General features: G+C 34.6%; 3 protein-coding genes and 1 long non-coding RNA gene across 5 annotated transcripts; 3 read left to right on the top strand and 1 right to left on the bottom strand.

The window, feature by feature from the left end:
- The first annotated feature begins 746 nt into the window (after nt 1-746).
- LOC107889798 (AP2/ERF and B3 domain-containing transcription factor At1g51120) lies at nt 747-1,763 on the top strand. The gene has a single exon (XM_016814361.1). It carries the CDS (start codon nt 747-749, stop codon nt 1,761-1,763), a length of 1,017 nt encoding a protein of 338 aa, XP_016669850.1.
- Nucleotides 1,764-2,350: 587 nt separating this feature from the next.
- LOC107888302 (uncharacterized) lies at nt 2,351-5,067 on the top strand. 2 transcript variants are annotated; one of them, XM_016812369.2, is made up of 8 exons: nt 2,351-2,885; nt 3,159-3,238; nt 3,368-3,428; nt 3,803-3,860; nt 3,978-4,035; nt 4,258-4,330; nt 4,605-4,715; nt 4,834-5,067. In XM_016812369.2, the coding sequence occupies exons 1-7, from the start codon at nt 2,577-2,579 to the stop codon at nt 4,695-4,697; spliced, it is 732 nt and encodes a 243-aa protein (XP_016667858.1). In that variant the 5' UTR covers nt 2,351-2,576; the 3' UTR covers nt 4,698-4,715; nt 4,834-5,067. The 2 variants fall into 2 exon arrangements, with proteins under 2 accessions (XP_016667858.1, XP_016667859.1); XM_016812370.2 differs by having other exon boundaries at nt 2,457-2,885; nt 4,605-4,711.
- Nucleotides 5,068-5,423: 356 nt separating this feature from the next.
- LOC107889797 (AP2/ERF and B3 domain-containing transcription factor At1g50680) lies at nt 5,424-7,677 on the top strand. The gene has a single exon (XM_041109277.1). It carries the CDS (start codon nt 6,420-6,422, stop codon nt 7,464-7,466), a length of 1,047 nt encoding a protein of 348 aa, XP_040965211.1. The 5' UTR covers nt 5,424-6,419; the 3' UTR covers nt 7,467-7,677.
- A 107-nt stretch (nt 7,678-7,784) lies between these two features.
- LOC107888303 (uncharacterized) lies at nt 7,785-9,259 on the bottom strand. Its single transcript, XR_001681335.2, has 6 exons — nt 9,172-9,259; nt 8,871-9,043; nt 8,577-8,639; nt 8,264-8,352; nt 8,090-8,151; nt 7,785-7,993 (listed from the first exon to the last, which is right to left on the bottom strand). It is a non-coding gene; the product is annotated as an uncharacterized lncRNA (long non-coding RNA).
- Between the last annotated feature and the right edge of the window lie 9,638 nt (nt 9,260-18,897).

The raw sequence follows: 18,897 nt of genomic DNA, 5'->3' as shown, positions 1-18,897 counted from the left end.
TAAAAAACGTCACTAAAAGCTGTTTTGGTATAGTGTTTTATTGTTAATTTTGCTATTATGTTAGAGACGTTTGCTTGCTAAATTGTAACTATCTTAGTGTTATTTAGACTTTTTTAATATATTTTTAATTTGTTGAGAAACATTTATTTTAATGTTTTTAGTATATTTAAGTTATTATATTTTTAAAATTTATTTTTATATAAAAAATAATATAAAAAAATTTAACATATTATTTAATTCTAAAGGCAGGACTTTTAAATCCATTTTTGGGGGTAAACCAAATATACACCTAAAAACCTATGCATGCCGGGTATTATAGACATCCACCAAATTCCTGCTACGTTTAATGTCCATTAATTTCGCATTTCTTTCTTCAATTAAATAAAGATTCCCTATTCAAAAAGTGAAAAAAAATATTACGTATCACCATGGCGCACATGAAATCTAAGGGCTTATATCATTGGGAACATGATTTTTCAATCTTTTGTCTAAAAATATGGATTATATCGTTGCCAAAAAAAAAGTTAGAAAAGCTAAAAGGTTTAGAATTTTAATTAAAAGAGCAGATTTTTCTCATATACATATTTTCTTGCCTTTTGTGGAATATCTTTCTTAAATTTCAAGCAGTTTGCCGAAACTACATATAAAGTAACTAATAGGTTTGATTTTGAGAGACAGACACAACATCTTGATTGATTTTGGGGGACAGTCCATTGCTTTGTTTTCAGTTTATTTTGCTTGAGATTATGGAAGCAGAGATGTCAAGTGTGATTTTAAGTGGTGAAGCGAATATAAATTCGGATGTTTCAGATTCTACTAGCACCACTCATCAAGCAAACAAGCGCCAAAGGTGTGGAGGTAAAGGTAATTCATCGCAATACAAAGGCGTAATGCGACAGAAAAACGGACAATGGGGTGCTCAATTATACACTAATCATACCCGAATTTGGCTAGGGACTTTCAAATCCGAAATAGATGCGGCCATGGCCTACGATAGTGCAGCGATCAAGTTTCGTACCGGAGACACTCATCGGAACTTTCCGTGGAACGAAATCACGATTGAGGAACCCACGTTTCTGAGCCATTACAGTGCAGAAGCTGTCCTTAGCATGATAAGAGACGGTTCTTACCAATACAAGTTCATGGATTTTATTAAGGCTCACTCTGGAAATACAAAACTCAACTTAGTGGGGACTTATAGCAATGAAGGGCTAATTTGCAAACAATTGTTCCAAAAGGAGCTAACACCAAGTGATGTTGGTCAGCTGAATAGGCTTGTCATCCCCAAAAAATATGCTGTCAAATATTTTCCGCCGGTTTCTGGTACCGAAAAGGAGAATGCCGATGTTGGCCATCGCAAAACGAACGATGTCGAGTTGATTTTCTACGACAAGTTTATGAGGATATGGAAGTTTCGTTATTGCTATTGGAATAGCAGCCAAAGCTTTGTTTTCACCAGGGGCTGGAACCGGTTTCTGAAGGAAAAGGAGTTGAAAGCCAATGATGTGGTTTCGTTCTTCGTATGCGAATGTCGGAAGGAAAACGAAGTCCGAAGGTTCTGCATGATTGATGCCAACAAATCCGGGAATGGTGGCACGTTCGTGTCGGCAAACAACGTTCATGTTGGAATAGAAGTTGATTTGCAACTAAGGTTGGGACATTGTTACCTTGTCCAAGAAGAGCAAGGATCAATGGCGGCAGCGAAGCCGAAACAAGATGACAAGACTGAGGGTTTCAAACTCTTTGGTATGCAAATTAGCTGAAGCTGAAAACCATGCTTTTCTTTTAACTATCAGAATTGTTAGCTGAAATTAATATTGCAGCAATGGTGACTTTAACTTCTCTCTTTTTTCTTTTTCTTTTTCTTTTTTAAATTATGGATATTTTTATCTTTAGGATGAAGTTTTATCATCCGTAAGAATGGAACTATCAATTGATCAATGTGTCCTAAAAAAGCAAATTCACCTGTTTTTCTTTGGACGTTATGTTTTTTATATACAACTTTGCAACCCATGTGATTTCGTACTTATACCAATTGAGTTAAAACTCAATTAGCCATGTCTATTTAAATTATTTTGATTGTACTAAAAACAAATTTCCCAGAATCTGGGAGTCCATCAATGGCAGCAACTAGCCGTTTAGCACTGCTGTATATTGCTTCATTCTACTTCTCTTCTGTGCCCATCAATGGTTTTTTCCCATGTTATATGCGTATTGAGTTTTACATAAAGGTTGAGTTCAAATACTAAAAGAGAGACAGCTGTTTCTGGTATCTGTTGAGTTTAAAATGTTGAACAGTTCTGAATTTTGTCCTGTTTTGGATTGGCTGATCATGTTGTTTTTCCTGGAGGATAAGGTCTCTCAGCCATGGAAGATAGAAGGGTATCTTGGTCTATTCATGATTTTTCATGACTATACCTATTATCCCAAAAAGCTTATGTAAGAACTTCACTTTATTTTCAATGTTTGGGTAAATGACTACGATGCCCTCCTGTAAGTAATAAATTAAGTGACAACCACAAATTAACTGGCTTTATGAACAGCCATGAATTGTATCTTCCCTTTCTCTCAGGCTCATGGCCCTTCTTCTCTCCTCCTCTCTACACCCTCCAACCTCTCCTTTAAAACCCAAACTCAACTCTCTTAGCACTCCACTTCAGAACGCTGTCGTTACCAAGAGACAACTTATCATTAATACAACTACTTCCTTCTCCATCATTTTTGGGGTCCAACAAAACCCAGTTCCACAATGTTTAGCTCAACCTTCTAATCCTTCCAAACCGTCGGTTTTGAACATCGCAAACACCAAAGCTTGGTTCCAGTTCTATGGTGATGGTTTTGCCATCAGGGTTCCTCCTGAGTTTGAAGACATCATGGAGCCTGAGGTACATACATATCTCACATATTCTTCTCTTTGACCAATGTGTTCTGCTGCAAATTTTAACTTCCTCTATATAGATTGTTTAATGCACATAATTCGTCCCAAAATACATTTATAATCAATTTCCAATTCTAACTTTCAATCGGAGAATTCCCAATATGAATCAAGGGAATGACAGTGTTCTTTAACTTGTCTGGTTTATGTTTTCCCCCCCTCAATTTCAGAACATATGGTAGAATCTAATTTAATAACTTAGTCAATTGCTCAATGTCCGTAGGATTTCAATGCTGGAGCTTCCCTGTATGGGGACAAGGCAAAGCCGAGGCCTTTTGCGGCACGATTTGCTTCAACCGATGGGTATTTGCATTATATTTGATGTTTAAGATCAGTTTACAGATGAAGCATGCATAGAAAGTTTTAGTGCTATGAAGCTTCTCATATTCTCAACTTGTACCTGATATCTGTCATTTTGGTATAAATCTACAGATCCGAGGTTTTGAGTGTTGTCATTCGCCCGACCAATCAACTCAAAATCACCTTCCTAGAGGTTTGTATCAGGAAGTTTCTTATTAGGCCTATAGATTAGCTCCAAGGGCATATGTCAGATGCTGTAGATTGTAATGATAGGATTTCTGCCATTGTTGCCTATGATTAATGCATGAGGTAGATAGTTCAAAATGGTATTGAATCATATCTTGTAGAAAATATAGATCATCACTAATGCACCAGTATAGTTTCACCGGTCATTTAAGAGTTTCCTCGTATACCTGTTGGTTACATATCCATTTTGAACTTATTAGTTTACACTATGTAATCTTTTTCCGTGTTGTCCGATCTTATTCTATTCATCCGTTTCATCTCTTTCAAATACTTTCCTATCAGCTTACCAGACAATTATACGATCTTTTTTAACTGGAGCAGGCCCAAGATATTACAGATTTAGGTTCCATAAAGGACGCAGCTAAAATCTTTGTACCAGGTTGGCCATGATTAAAATCTTTGTCAAGACATTGATTTAGGTTTCCATAATAGCTTTTTTGTCGGTTTGTGTCATCTTTACTATTGCTCTTCAATTCTTGTAATGGTTCAATGGCAGGTGGAGCAACACTTTATAATGCCAGAACCATAAAGATAAAGGAAGATGAAGGTTTCAAGTAAGTTATTCAACCTTTCTCAAACTATTATGAGCAACTGATAATCAATTCAAATTAGGTGAAAAGATGCTAATCTGTTCCTTTTTCGGTATGTAAAAATGATCAAGAGAATTACTGAATGTAGCGGTTTGCACCTTAGATGACAAATAACCATCATTCATGTATGTTGCAGTAGCTATAAAGTTACAAATTTATGTTGCTAAAGTGCTCAATTCATGTCAGGACTTACTATTTCTATGAATTTGGAAGAGATGAGCAGCACATCGCGATAATGGCCGCCGTTAGTGGTGGAAAGGTGTGTTAACAAATACTCTTCGATTGTTAATGTGATTCAATAGTTGTCCTCTTGTCAAAAGGTACACAAACATTGTATATTGCCACAAAGGCATGCGTGAAGCAGTAAGCTTAAGACTGACTGTTTTTGGCCATGCATCGGCATATCTCGTATTTATTTTAGACTTTTCAACCTAACTTTCAAGAGCACAACTTCCAGTAGAGATTTTGATGCTACAGATTTTACATTTTATCATTCTCGTGTTGTATATCTAATGGAATAGCTTATGGTACAGGCCATCATTGCTGGTACAACTGCTCCACAATCGAAGTGGGATGATGATGGAGTGAAGCTTCGGTCTGCAGCAATCTCATTGACAGTTCTGTAGTCCTTGGCATAAAGGCAGGTTTGTTTGAGTCATATAACAGGGATTCATTAACCCTTTTTGGTCCTTTTCTGGTTCAGTTGACATACCTGATTCATTTGTTTCTTCATGTAATTGAACCGAATAGCTATTGATGCAGGCTTTACATCTGTTTTGGCCCTATGATCTTCTCAATGTTAACCTTATTGCACATTGGGTTGACGAGACATCTTGGAAACAATAACTGGAGAACTTCATTGGACATTCCAGAAGTTTACAACAGCAGAAAGTTTTGATGGAATATAATTAATCCCTTTTATTTGTTTATACATTTGATCACCAATAAGCACAGTTATGATGGCTCAAAAGTTAAATAAGATTTGTTAAGAACTAATTGGCTTTTATTTCAAGTTTTAAATGAACCACATATCTTAATTTTTGCAGATTCATGAAAAATACCAAAAAAAGAAACATTCTGGTAAATTGAAGCTGAAATAAGGTCAAGAACAAAGCATAAGGTGATCAATATTGAAACAAGTCTCTGAATCTATGGAAATCAATATCCCGACATGATTATATTTGTCAGTTTATTCTAAATGTCGACTAATGGATGCTTGAATTTCTTCTAGCGTTCGCCCCTTGGTCTCTGCCACCAGCTTTGCGATGAATATGATCGCTACCCCAGAAATGCTTGAAAATATGAAGAATATTCCTGTAATAGTGTAATGATAAATGGTTTTAGAATGATAACTCCTGCGGAAGAAATTCATATTTGTCATAATCGTGATTAAGTTATTGTTATATATTATTAGTGTTCTACATTATTCGGATTCGGATGAGTGTCGGATCATGTTTGGAGCGTACTTCAAGTGAAAGAAAAGTCCCAATTAACATAGTTGGTGGTATTAAATTTTAGAGCTCCACTGAAGTAGAAAGTTGAAGGCATAAGAAACAACCCAAGAACAAAACCACTTCACCAGATTGCAGAGGCTTCCAGCTGAACCCTTTATATTCACTGGAAATATCTGGAAAAATAATAATTGCTATTTACTATGGATTTAATGATGAAGAATAAAACGGCCTAATTTAGATAATTTAGTCATATTTTTATGCTGTACTGAAATTGGTGGCTTATTAATTAACCTACTAAAAAAATGGTGAAAATTAAATCAAATTTGAATCCCCTCTCAAAATATGGATTATATACTTACCAAAGCAAAATCTAAGAGTTTTGTCAGCAATTTTAATTAAATCAGCAGATTTTTCTCTATACTTATTTTCTTTCCTTTTCTCCAACATGTTTCTTACTTTCCAAGCAATTTCCCGAACCACATATAAAGTAATCAGTAGGGTTTATCATAGTTTTCTTATAGCAAAACCTGTTTGATTTTTAGAGACAACCAACTCTTGGTTTCAATTCTCTTGCTTAAGTAACAAGGTACCAGGTTTCTTTTTTTTACTTTTTTTACTTTCTTGCATACTAGTTTCAGTTACAAGTATAGAATCATAATTTTTTCTACTGTGATTGTTTCTGATTTTATTTGATTGGTATAAGGAATAAGTTTGATGCTCGAATTCGTTAGATTGAATATTTGGGGAGCAGTTCGGATTTAGATGTATAATTGAACTCGAAGCTTAATTTAACTGATTTATATAATCACTTTTAAGAGATGGCATATAATAGATTCGAAGTTCAAATCAGTCCTTTAAAATTGTTTTTTTTTTTGGATTATTTTGTTAGATATTATGGAAGAAGAGATACTAAGTGTGATTTCAAGTGGTGAAGCAAATACAAATTCGGATGTTTCAGATTCTATTAGCACCACTCATCAAGCAAACAAAAGCCAAAGGTGCGGCGGTAAAGGCAATTCGTCGCAATTCAAAGGCGTAATGCGACAGAAAAATGGACAATGGGGAGCTCAATTATACACTAATCATACCCGAATTTGGCTAGGGACTTTCAAAACCGAAATAGATGCAGCCGTGGCCTACGATAGTGCAGTGATCAAGTTCCGCCCTGGAGACACTCATCGGAACTTTCCACGGAACGAAATCACAATTGAGGAGCCCAAGTTGCTGAGCCATTACAGTGCAGAAGCTGCCCTTAGCATGATAAGAGACGGTTCTTCCCAATACAAGTTCATGGATTTTATTAAGGCTCGCTCTAGAAGTATAAAACCAAGCATTGCTCTCAACTCAGTGGAGACTTATAGCAATGAAGGGCTAATTTGCAAACAATTGTTCCAAAAGGAGCTAACACCAAGTGATGTTGGTAAGTTGAATAGGCTTGTCATCCCCAAAAAATATGCTGTCAAATATTTTCCGCCGGTTTCCTGGACCGAAAAGGAGAATGCCGATATTGGCGATCGCAAAACGAACCATGTTGAGTTGGTTTTCTACGACAAGTTTATGAGGATATGGAAGTTTCGTTATTGCTATTGGAATAGCAGCCAAAGCTTTGTTTTCACCAGGGGCTGGAACCGGTTTCTGAAGGAAAAAGAGTTGAAGGCCAACGATGTGGTTTCGTTCTTCGTATGCGAATGCCGGAAGGAGAATGAAGTCCGAAGGTTCTGCATGATCAATGCCAACAGATCCAGGAACGGTGGCACGTTCGTGGCGGTAAACACCGTTCATGTTGGAATAGAAGTTGATTTGCAGCTTCGGTTGGGACATTATTACCCCATTGATGATGAAAAACATGTCCAAGAAGAGCAAGGATCAATGGCGACTGCGAAGCAGAAACAAGACGACAAGACTGAGGGTTTCAAACTCTTTGGTATGCAAATTAACTGAAGCTGAAATCCATGCTCTTTTTAACTAACAGGATTGTTAGCTGAAATTAACGTTGCAGTAATGTTGACTTTTTGACCCTTTTTTTTCAGATTATTAGCAGTTTTTTTTTTTATGGATATTTTGTTTTTTAGGATGAATTTTTGTCATTCGTAAGAATGATATCAATCTATGAATTGGTCAATGTGTCTTAATAAGCAAATCTATTTGTTTTCCTTTGGACGTTATGTTTTTCATTACAACCTCTGCAACAATTGTAGGCCATTTTACACCATAAATTATGAAACTCAAATCCCTATAGTACTATAAATTTACCTGAACTAATGATGAAAATCCTCCCCTAAGATTCTTTGGAGTTATATCTGCTACATAAACAGGTCCCTAACGACCAATAAATCCGACATTGTTATTGATCACATTACTGAACTGCATCAAGTGGATAGAAGAAGCCTTATAGAAGTTACCACATAATTAAAAACTGCGGTCCCAAATCCCAGTGAAAGCCTTCCAACATACAATGACCAAGCTTCCTATTGCAAACCAATGCAACAATTAGGATTAATGTGCAAGAGCAAGTGAGCCAATGAGGATTTGGAGTAAAAGGAAAAAAAGAGAGAATACAATACCTGAGAAAACACTATAGCTAGCCATATCCCATGATGTAGAATATGTTCAATATCCAGAATGTCTAACTCATGAAACCAACCAAGAAGAGCATTAACTGAGGACTTGATAAAGCTTTACTGAAGTCAAATAGAAGAAGCTCATGTATTGTTATTATATTTATTCAGATAACTCACAATTTTATGACCAAAGAAATCTGATATTTTCCCACTGACTATTGCACCTGCCATTCCTCTATTGTTATTATGGATCCAAAGACTGAGCACTGCACCAATAATGGGGAAAAAAGGGTGAGAATTGTTGGGTTAGGCAAATAAGCGTTAGAAACTTAGAAAAACTGACGTTAACCTCATCCCAAAACAGGGTTTCGAAGTTCTTTCATGAATTTGAAGGATCAATACTCTCATATCCATATCTGAATATGTTTTGAAAAAAAGTGTTTCTGCAAGTTGAAACTGATCCCTTTCTGAGATATCAAGAATGTTTTACCTCAGCCACAGTGAGACCCAACTCATCTATGATTCCAGACTCTGCTGGTACTGAATATCCACCCTGCAAAGCAATCATGAAAAACAAGTGTAGCCATTCATCATTAATAAGGCCTTAAAGATTGAAATAAAACAAAATTTATTTATTATTTTACAAAAAGTGCAGTACTATAGAGGTGTAAGGAGAGTTCATAAAATAATTTTTCCTGTTTTCAGATTATTTGCAAAAATTAAAACCCTAAAGTTAAATCATAACGTAGACAGAAAACCCAGATGAAAGGTCATATCTACTTACAGATTAGCCACAAGTAAAAGAAGCATTGGCTGCGACAGTGACGCCAAGAACAAGAGAGGATGTTATGGGAGAGCACTTTCTTGATATTAAGCCATCGCCATTGTAGCCACTGACAATCAATGGTTCATTTGTCGGCCCCTCATCTGTGCCTTCTTCCACCATTTTCTTGTTTCCTCGATTATTCAGAGTGAAGAAAAAACTGGGTCAGAACTTGGAGCCAAAGTGGACAAACACTTTTGCATATGCTATGAAGACACTAATGAATCCAACCGATAAAACTCTGAAGACTTTCAGGCCTTACCTTCAGTACTGTTGATTTTTATGATAAAATTCATGGATATTTGTTGCAGGGGCGGAGCCAGGGGGCGCTGGCAGGGGCGCCGCCCCAAAATGGAAAATTTTGCATTTAACCCTTTTATAATTGATAAAATTTTAAAATTGCATTTTGGCCTTCTAAAAATAATAAAATTCTGATTTAATCCTTTAAAAATAATAAAGATATAGACTATTATAATGGTGAAACTGCATTTTTACTATTATAAGAAATATACAATTTAATTTTGACCCCTTAGAAAAAATTTTGGCTTCACCCCTAATTTATTAGTTATAATAATTGCAACCATAATAAACAAAAATAGCAATGGGATTTTGTCACAATATATTATTATAAAAAATATTTTTTAGTTACTCTTTCTGTTTGTTTGTTTTACAATTCATAAGTTCATGGTTGGCCATCCCAATAATGTTGTCCTTAAGGTTCAAACCTATTCTCTCCTTAAGACTGCAATGTCATTGCACCCAATGCTTATTTATAACAGCTCATTTTTAGTGATGCTAAAAATGACGATTTCAAAATTCTATTTTCCGATGATCAAATTAGTAAATATTATTTATTAACATTTATGAGTCTATTACAATGCTATATTAATTTTTGACCCGGTAATTTTATTGAACGGTTAGTAATTAAAGTACAATGACTAAATCGTAAAAGTGGTAAAAAATAAATGCTATGGATTTTTAACTTCTTAAGGAGTAAAATAGTAAATAATCAAGAGTTAAAATAGCAATAATACCATCTAGTGGACGGTTAAGTAATGGTTTATGAATAAATAATATTAAAATTTTAAAGTAAAAAACAATAAATTAGTTAACAAAAGATGAAAAGATGTTCATCCATTTTACCTTTCTTCTTTCTTTGTCTACATCGAAACTAAGAGAAAAGAGAAGGTTTGGAGCTTCAACATTTCATCATTGCATGGTAAGATTTTTGGAGTTCATTTTTTATAAATTTTATGTTTTTGGGATCGTTGTAGTTTGATTTAGTTAGTCCGAGTACTAAATAGTGTTAAAGTTTTGAAATGTTGTCATTGATGATTCTCAAAGCTTTTGATGTTAAATGGTTTGGTTGTAAGCTTAGATTTGATTAAGGACTAATTTGTAGAGTTAAAGTTGTTAGTTTTGAACATAGGAACTAAAATGAAAATAATTCAAAATTAGCATGAAATTTTTGTAATTATAGATATTAGAGGATTAGAGGGCTGTAGAATGATTTGATTAAAATCAAATTGCAAAACGGGGATTAAATGTGAAAGATATGATTTTTCGGTTTTAGGGACTAAATTGAATAAAATGTAAAATTTTAAGATATAAAAAAATTGAATTAGAATATGCATAAATAAGTCGTTATAAAGTAAATAAAACTGATAAATTGAAATGAATTACCGTATAGATCAAAATTTGAATCAACCAGTAGAAAATTACGGGTTAGTTCTTGACACTTCGCTCATTGTTGTTTTTGTCTAGTAAGTTCATATGGTGTAGTTATATTTGTAAATGTAATAGATGTGTTTAAATTATTAAATATTATATCTTGTTATTGTATTTTGAATTGGTTATAAAATGATACAAAAGGTGAGAAATTGACTGAATTGTAAAGAAATGAACTAATGTGTTAAATGTGCCCAGATGGACTTTGGATAGAATAGGATACAATTGGCATGCCAATAGGGTTAATTGCACGTTGTATAAGATATGATATGAGATAATATTGATGTATAAAGAATTCACTATTTAAATCGGAATCCAACATTTATTGCAGATTACTGAGTTTTGTCTCTACGAAGATCACTGTTACTGATTGTCTCTGTCGAAATCCTGGTGGGTTCTGGAGGGATTTAATGTCTTATGACATATAATGCCTACGGGCTTAGCACTCCAGTATTTAGGTGTGCTTTGGGGTTATAGCTCGAGCGAGCAATCAGGTGTGTTTTTTGTGGTTACCCGCGTATCCATATATGTTTATTGTAGTTCATCGAGCTAAACGGTTAGCGTAAAACGGAAAGTATCTGATTGATAATATGTATTGTATATGAAAAATGTCTATATGTGATTGGAATGATGAAAATGTATTGTACATATTGAAATGTTATAAGATTGTAATTGATGAACTCACCTTATTGATGTGAAATGTGATGATAGGAAAGTCATATTATTAGTTAATTCATTATGTTAGTTACGAGTTGAGGTGTGTTTACTATTTTATCTCTTATGAACTTACTAAGTATATGTAATGCTTACTCTGTTGTATTTTCTCTGTTTGTAGTTATATTTTGCGGAACGAGGTGGTCGAATCACTTCGGAACTCACACTACAATCCTTCGTTTCAGTAGTTTTTCATTTGTCCTAGACTCGGTTATGTGGCATGTATATAAGGATTCATAATGAATTTGTGTTTATCTTGAATATCTATGATTTTGAACCTTAAATGTTATGTGATTTGAATGGTTGTAAGCTAGATGTATAGTGATAAGTTATATTACAAGTATCTTAACGGTTAATTTTGAATATGGAATGTAACAACCCTAGCCCGTATCCGTCACTAGAAAGGGGTTACGAGGCATTACAGAACATAACACGGTTTTATACATAGTTGGCTCAATAAAGGACGCAAGGTGAACACATAGTTGGCTCAATAAAGGACGCAAGGTGAACTTTCTTCAACCGATTAAAATAAATAAATAAAAACTGAGAGAAAGTTTCAAACTTAACCTGAACAACAATATCAATTATAATCAATCATGTTATGCTCTCATATTCCATATTCAATTAATCATGTAGCAAGCCAAAAATCAATCGAGAAAGAAACATATCAACTTAACCAAAACTAAACAACGTTAATATCTTAGTATCCGAACAACTATAAAAGAAAATATTATTTCATTCAAAACAACAATTACATTGAACCAAATAATAAGGTGATAATGAACAATATTAACAAGGTAATTAAATCGGATAACATTATGTGACATTTAAATACTCTAAAAAAAATGCAGACATTTAAATAGGAAAAATATAATTAAGGTATTTTAATTTCTAAGCTCAATTTGACAAGTCCATCTTCAACTTGTTAGATCAGTCCGAAATTTACAATGGAAAAAATCATGAAATTCAACTTACAATTTATTTTTGATTTATCTAAATTTATTGAACAGCAAAATACAACATTAACACACAATATTTAATCAACAATAGCAAGAAAAATAATTAATAAGTTTAGATTTGTACAGCATAAACACATTAACAATACAGTATAGATAAGGCACTTAAACAACATAAACGACAACACATTAGATTAAAGTTAGACACAACTACTCAACTTAGATTTGGGGTAATTTGGACACAATAAACTCCAACCATCATACACAATTACTTGTAACTTTTAACCCTTATAAACTCTTTAAATTTTCACATGTAAACATTTTAAATGGAATTTTCGAACAGCAACCTTTTCATTTATTTAGACAATATTATTTACGTTCAATTAACTTATTAATGCAGCACATATTAATTTCCAATTACATTCCTCAACAACTTAATTTGGTATCAATTCAGATATCATTTATTAACATTATTGCAACCATTTCTCCTGTTGTAACTAATTGTCCAACAATAGCCCAAACAACATAAATATACAGCTATTGAACACCATTTAACCAGCACATTAACTAACATTTACACATAAATTATGCAACATTTACTTTGCTTTATTTCTCATCCAACAGCTTTATAAATGGTTGTTTTAACCCCTTTAACAATCATGTTTAGACACCATAGATTGCAACTAAATAAACATCATTAATTCACAAATATTTGGACAGCAATAACAATATTCGGACAACATTGATTTGTACAAAAATGGACAACATTTAAGCACCAATTTGGACAGCATTAATATACTCAAAAATGTACAGCAATTAAGCACCAATTTGGACAACATCATATCATCACACAAACCGAATTGCCACCATCCATCACACAAGATATACCATTTCCAAGCCAACTCACATTGCTAGAATTACAATTCAAAGCATACCAAAAGTTCATTAGCCTATACATTTCATATACCATATATACAAAGCTTCAAAAGTACCAACAAGATGATCGATAGTGTGATGACATTTCCCGACAATCCCCGAGTCCGAACTAGCTTCAATAATATATAAAATAGTGAAAAATAAACACAGTAACCTTTAAAAGCTTAGTAAGCCATGTTAGAATTAAGTGACCTAAATCCTTATTTAAATAAAATACTGTGGTAAAATAAAATAAAATAAAAGTAAAATCCCTATAGAATTATACTTCTTTTATTTTATTTTAGAATAAGGTTTCTAAACCTTATTAAACTCCATCTATTTGATATTATTTGAATAAGGAGTTTCACTCCTATTAGAATAAGGTTTACAAGTCTATAAATAGGCATAGTCTACTCCTCTTGTAATTAAGTTTTCGACATAGTGAATTTTCTTCTCCTCTGCCCGTGGTTTTTTCCCGAAAGGGTTTCCACATAAAATTTGTGTGTTCTTTATTTTTCTATTTCTATTTTTCTTTACGATATATTATCATTACCGACATTATATTTTTCTCAAATTGGTATCAGAGCTTCCGGGTTGTTCATCTCAATCACGGTAATGACGTCTTTGAAGTACGAAATTCCGCTGTTGGATCGCAACACCAGATTTGCATTGTGGCAGATAAAGATGCAAGCAGTTCTTGTACAGATGGACTTAGAGGAAGCCCTACTAGGGGTAGATAAGATGCCTTCAACTTAGACGGAAGAAGAGAAGAAGCGCAAGGATCGAAAGGCATTAACACAGTTACATCTGTATTTGTCTAACGAAATTTTGCAGGATGTGATGAAGGAAAAGACTGTCGCTGGATTATGGAAAAGGTTGGAACAGATATGTATGTCGAAAACTCTAACTAGCAAACTACATATGAAGCAACGTCTTTATGCCCATCGTTTGGAGGAAGGTGCATCTGTGCACGAACACTTAACAGTGTTCAAATAAATTCTCTCAAACTTGGAGGCCATGGAGGTTTAGTATGATAAGGAAGATCTAGGGCTGATTCTACTTTGTTCGTTGCCTCCGTCTTATTCAACCTTTAGAGATACGATTTTATATAGCCGCGAGTCTCTCACAGTTGATGAGGTTTATGATTCTTTAACCTCGTATGATAAGATGAAGCATCTTGTGGTTAAAACCGACTCTCAGGGAGAGGGTCTTATTGTTCGTGGGAGACAAGATCAGAATGCTGATGATGATCGTGGAAGGACACAGGAACGGAATCCTCGCAGTAAATCTAAAGGTAGATCGAAGTCTTCAAACAGAGGTAAAACTTGTAACTTTTGCAAGAAGAAAGGACACATTAAATCTGAGTGCTATAAGCTACAGAATAAGATCAAAAGGGAGGCTGCGAATCAAAATGGAAAACAACTAGAAAATTCTGGTAAAGCTGATGTTGTAGAAGATTACAGCGATGATGAACTTCTAATCGCTTCTGTCAACAATTCCAAAGCGAGCGAGGAGTGGATCCTTGATTCGGGTTGCACATTCCACATGAGTCCCAATCGGGATTGGTTTACAACTTACGAAATAGTGTCTGAAGGTATTGTGTTGATGGGAAATAATGCTTCATGTAGAATTGCAGGTGTTAGAACAATTAGAGTTAAAATGTTTGATGGAGTTGTCAGAACACTCAGTGACGTACGGCATGTTCCAGAATTAAAGAGAAATTTAATTTCATTGAGTACTCTTGATTCAAAAGGGTACAAATACACAGCTGAAAGTGAGGTTTTGAAAATTTCCAAAGGTTCCCTCATTGTGATGAAAGGGCAGAGAAAGACTGTCAAGTTATATATTTTGCAGGGTTCTACTATTACTGGTGATGTAGCTGTGTCGTCCTCTTCCTTGTCAGATGATGATATTACTAAACTTTGGCATATGCGCCTAGGGCATATGAGTGAGAATGACATGGCAGAATTGAGCAAAATAGGACTTTTGATGGGTAAGGAATTTGCAAACTGAAGTTCTGTGAGCACTGCATTTTTGGGAAGCAAAAGAGAGTTCGATTCACCAGAGGAATCCATAACACGAAGGGAACGTTAGCGTATATACATTCTGATCTATGGGGGCCATCCAGAGTACCTTCGAGAGGTGGAGCTAATTATATCTAACTTTTATTGATGATTTTTCCAGAAAAGTGTGGGCGTTCTTCCTGAAGCAGAAAAGCGATGTGTTTTCCGCATTTAAGTCTTGGAAAACCATGATTGAAAAACAAATGGGAAAGCAAATAAAATATCTCGGCACAGACAATGGCTTAGAGTTCTGTTCTGATGAATTTAATAAACTGTGCCAGTCAAAAGGGATCATGAAGCACTTGACAGTTCGTCATACTCCACAGCAAAACGGCGTTGCAGAACGAATGAACAGAATGATCATGGAGAAGGTTCAATGTATGTTGTCAAATGCCAACTTATCAATGTCATTTTGGGCAGAAGCAGCCTCTACTGCATGTTTTTTGATCAACCGATCTCCATCCGTTGCCATTGAGAAAAAGACTTCACAAGAGGTATGGTCTGGTAATCCTGCTAACTATTCTGATTTAAAGATCTTTGGTTGTCCTACGTATGCTAATGTGGATAATGGAAAATTGGAACCAAGATCTATTAAATGTGTTTTTTTTTGCTTATAAAGCTGGTGTAAAAGGGTATAAGTTATGGTGTCCTGAAAATATAAAATTTGTGATTAGCAGAGATGTTGTTTTTGATGAAACTGCTATACTACCTAACTTATCTCTTAAAGACTCTTCCAATAAAGAAAATCAAAAGCAGGTGAAGCATCAGATTGATCTAGAATCTACAACAGAATCGACTACTAAAGCCAGTACAAAAATTCAAAATAGAGTTGCTTCTTCACCACAATACTCTATCGCCAAAAACAGAACTAGAAGAGAAATTAAACCTCCAAAGAAGTATGCCGAAGCTGATCTAGTTGCTTATGCTTTAAATGTGGCTGAAGATATAGATGCAAATCAAGAGCCATCTAATTATTCTGAGGCGGTTAGTTGTGAAGACTCAGAAAAATGGATGTTTGCTATGCAAGAGGAGATGGAATCACTAGACAAAAATCAAACATGGGATCTTGTGAAACTTCCTAAAGGTAAAAAGGTTGTTCGTTGTAAATGAGTGTTTAAAAAGAAAGAGGGGACTCCAAGAGTTGAAGAATCCAGATATAAAGCAAGGCTTGTTGCAAAGGGTTACAGTCAAATTCCAGGAGTAGACTTCACAGATGTGTTCTCTCCAGTTGTGAAGCATAGTTTGATTCGAGCTTTGCTTGGTATTGTGGCCATGCATGATTTGGAGCTTGAGCAGTTAGATGTAAAAACTGCATTTTTGTATGGAGAACATGAGGAGGATATTTACATGCAACAACCAGAGGGTTTTACAGTTTCAGAAAAAGGGGACTATGTTTGCTTGCTGAAAAAGTCCCTTTACGGTTTGAAACAGTCACCAAGACAGTGGTATAAGAGGTTTGATTCCTTTATGACTTCTCATGATTTTAAAAGAAGTAGCTTTGACAGTTGTGTTTACTTTAAGAAAAATAGTGATGGTTCTTTTGTGTATCTACTCCTTTATGTTGATGACATGTTGATAGCAGCGAAAGATAAAGGAGAGATAATAAAGGTCAAAGCCCAACTAAGTGAAGAATTTGAGATGAAAGACTTGGGACCAGCAAAGAAGATAATTGGTATGGAGATTCTCAGGGATAGAAAAGCAAGTAAATTGTATCTAAGTCAGAAAGGGTATATTGAGAAAGTTCTTTCCAGATTAAATATGCAGAATGCTAAGCCTGTTAGTACTCCTTTAGCAGCCTATTTCAGACTTTCATCGGCTTTGTCTCCATAATCTGATGATGAGATTGAGTACATGTCACATGTTCCATACTCTAGTGCAGTGGAATCTCTCATGTATGTCATGGTTTGTTCACGTCCAGATTTATCATATGCAGTTAGTGCAGTTAGCAGATACATGGCGAATCCTGGTAAAGAACATTAGAAAGCAGTTCAGTGGGTTTTAAGATACTTACGAGGTACTACCGATGTTTGCTTACAGTTTGGAAGAACTAGAGATTGAGTAATTGGGTATGTTGATACTGATTTTGCTGGGGACCTCGATAGAAGAAGATCTCTCACCAGTTATGTCTTTACAATCGGAGGTTGTGCAATCAGTTGGAAAGCCACTTTGCAAACTACAGTCGCTTTGTCTACCACTGAAGCTGAGTACATGGCGATTACTGAGGCTTGTAAAGAAGCTATATGGTTGAAGGGACTCTTTAGTGAACTCAATGAAGACCTTCAAATCAATACAGTATTTTGTGACAGTCAGAGTGCCATCTTCCTTACAAAAGATCAAATGTTTCATGAGAGAACAAAACACATTAATGTTCGGTATCATTTTGATCGTGATATTATTGCTCGTGGTGATATTGTTGTGAGCAAAATTAGTACTCATGAAAATCCTGCAGATATGATGACTAAGTCACTTCCTACAACCAAGTTTGAGTATTGCTTAGACTTGGTTGGTGTTCATGGTTGCAAATAAACCCTTAAGGGGTTTTATGGACGAGGTGGAGAAACCTGTTCGTTGAGAGTTCGCGATGAAGAACTTGTTCATTAAGAATTCGTGTCAAGGTGGAGATTGTTAGAATTAAGTGACCCAAATCCTTATTTAAATAAAATACTGTGGTAAAATAAAATAAAAGTAAAATCCCTATAGAATTATACTTCTTTTATTTTATTTTAGAATAAGGTTTCTAAACCTTATTAAACTCCATCTATTTGATATTATTTGAATAAGGAGTTTCACTCCTATTAGAATAAGGTTTACAAGCCTATAAATAGGCATAGTCTACTCCTCTTGTAATTAAGTTTTCGACATAGTGAATTTTTTTCTCCTCTGCCCGTGGTTTTTTCCCGAAAGGGTTTCCACGTAAAATTTGTGTGTTCTTTATTTTTCTATTTCTATTTTTCTTTGCGATATATTGTCATTACCGACATTATATTTTTCTCAAGCCATATACAAATAAACTTATAATACATGAAGTAAATATAACCAACTCATCAATGAAAAATCATGGCTAAACACATGTATAAATATCACATTCCTCATCTAACTCACTTGTTAATGATTCATAAACATCACTTACCTTAACCTTTCCATTTTCATATAACATCATACATACTTGAATTGATTACTCATTTTCATATTCATCCACTTCTCAGCATTGCCCGTTGAACCGTTCGGAATTGATAAGGATACTCAGATAGTACATAAAACTCGTACAATGTCATATCTCAGATATAGTCTTACATGTTATAATATATCGATGCCACTATCTCAGACAGGGTCTTACACGAAATCATATGCGATGCCAATGTCCCAAACATGGTCTTACACGAAATCACACCTCAGAATCCTAATGTCATGACATACGTATCCTATACTATTCCTATGATTTGTACAGGGCTTTCGGACATCATAATTCGGTTGATACTTTCTCGTATTCAAATATTCAGCATCCAAAGCAATTCAATAACAAATAAACATATATAAATCAATTTAAAGGAAATTATTTGCATATGAACTTACCTCGTATAAATGATAAACAGATCGGATCGACTACTCGTC

Source organism: Gossypium hirsutum, chromosome D13 (assembly GCF_007990345.1).
Source record: "Gossypium hirsutum isolate 1008001.06 chromosome D13, Gossypium_hirsutum_v2.1, whole genome shotgun sequence".
Classification (NCBI taxonomy): Eukaryota; Viridiplantae; Streptophyta; class Magnoliopsida; order Malvales; family Malvaceae; genus Gossypium; species Gossypium hirsutum.
Note: the sequence above shows the minus strand (reverse complement) of the source record. Positions and strands in the feature narration are given on the sequence as shown.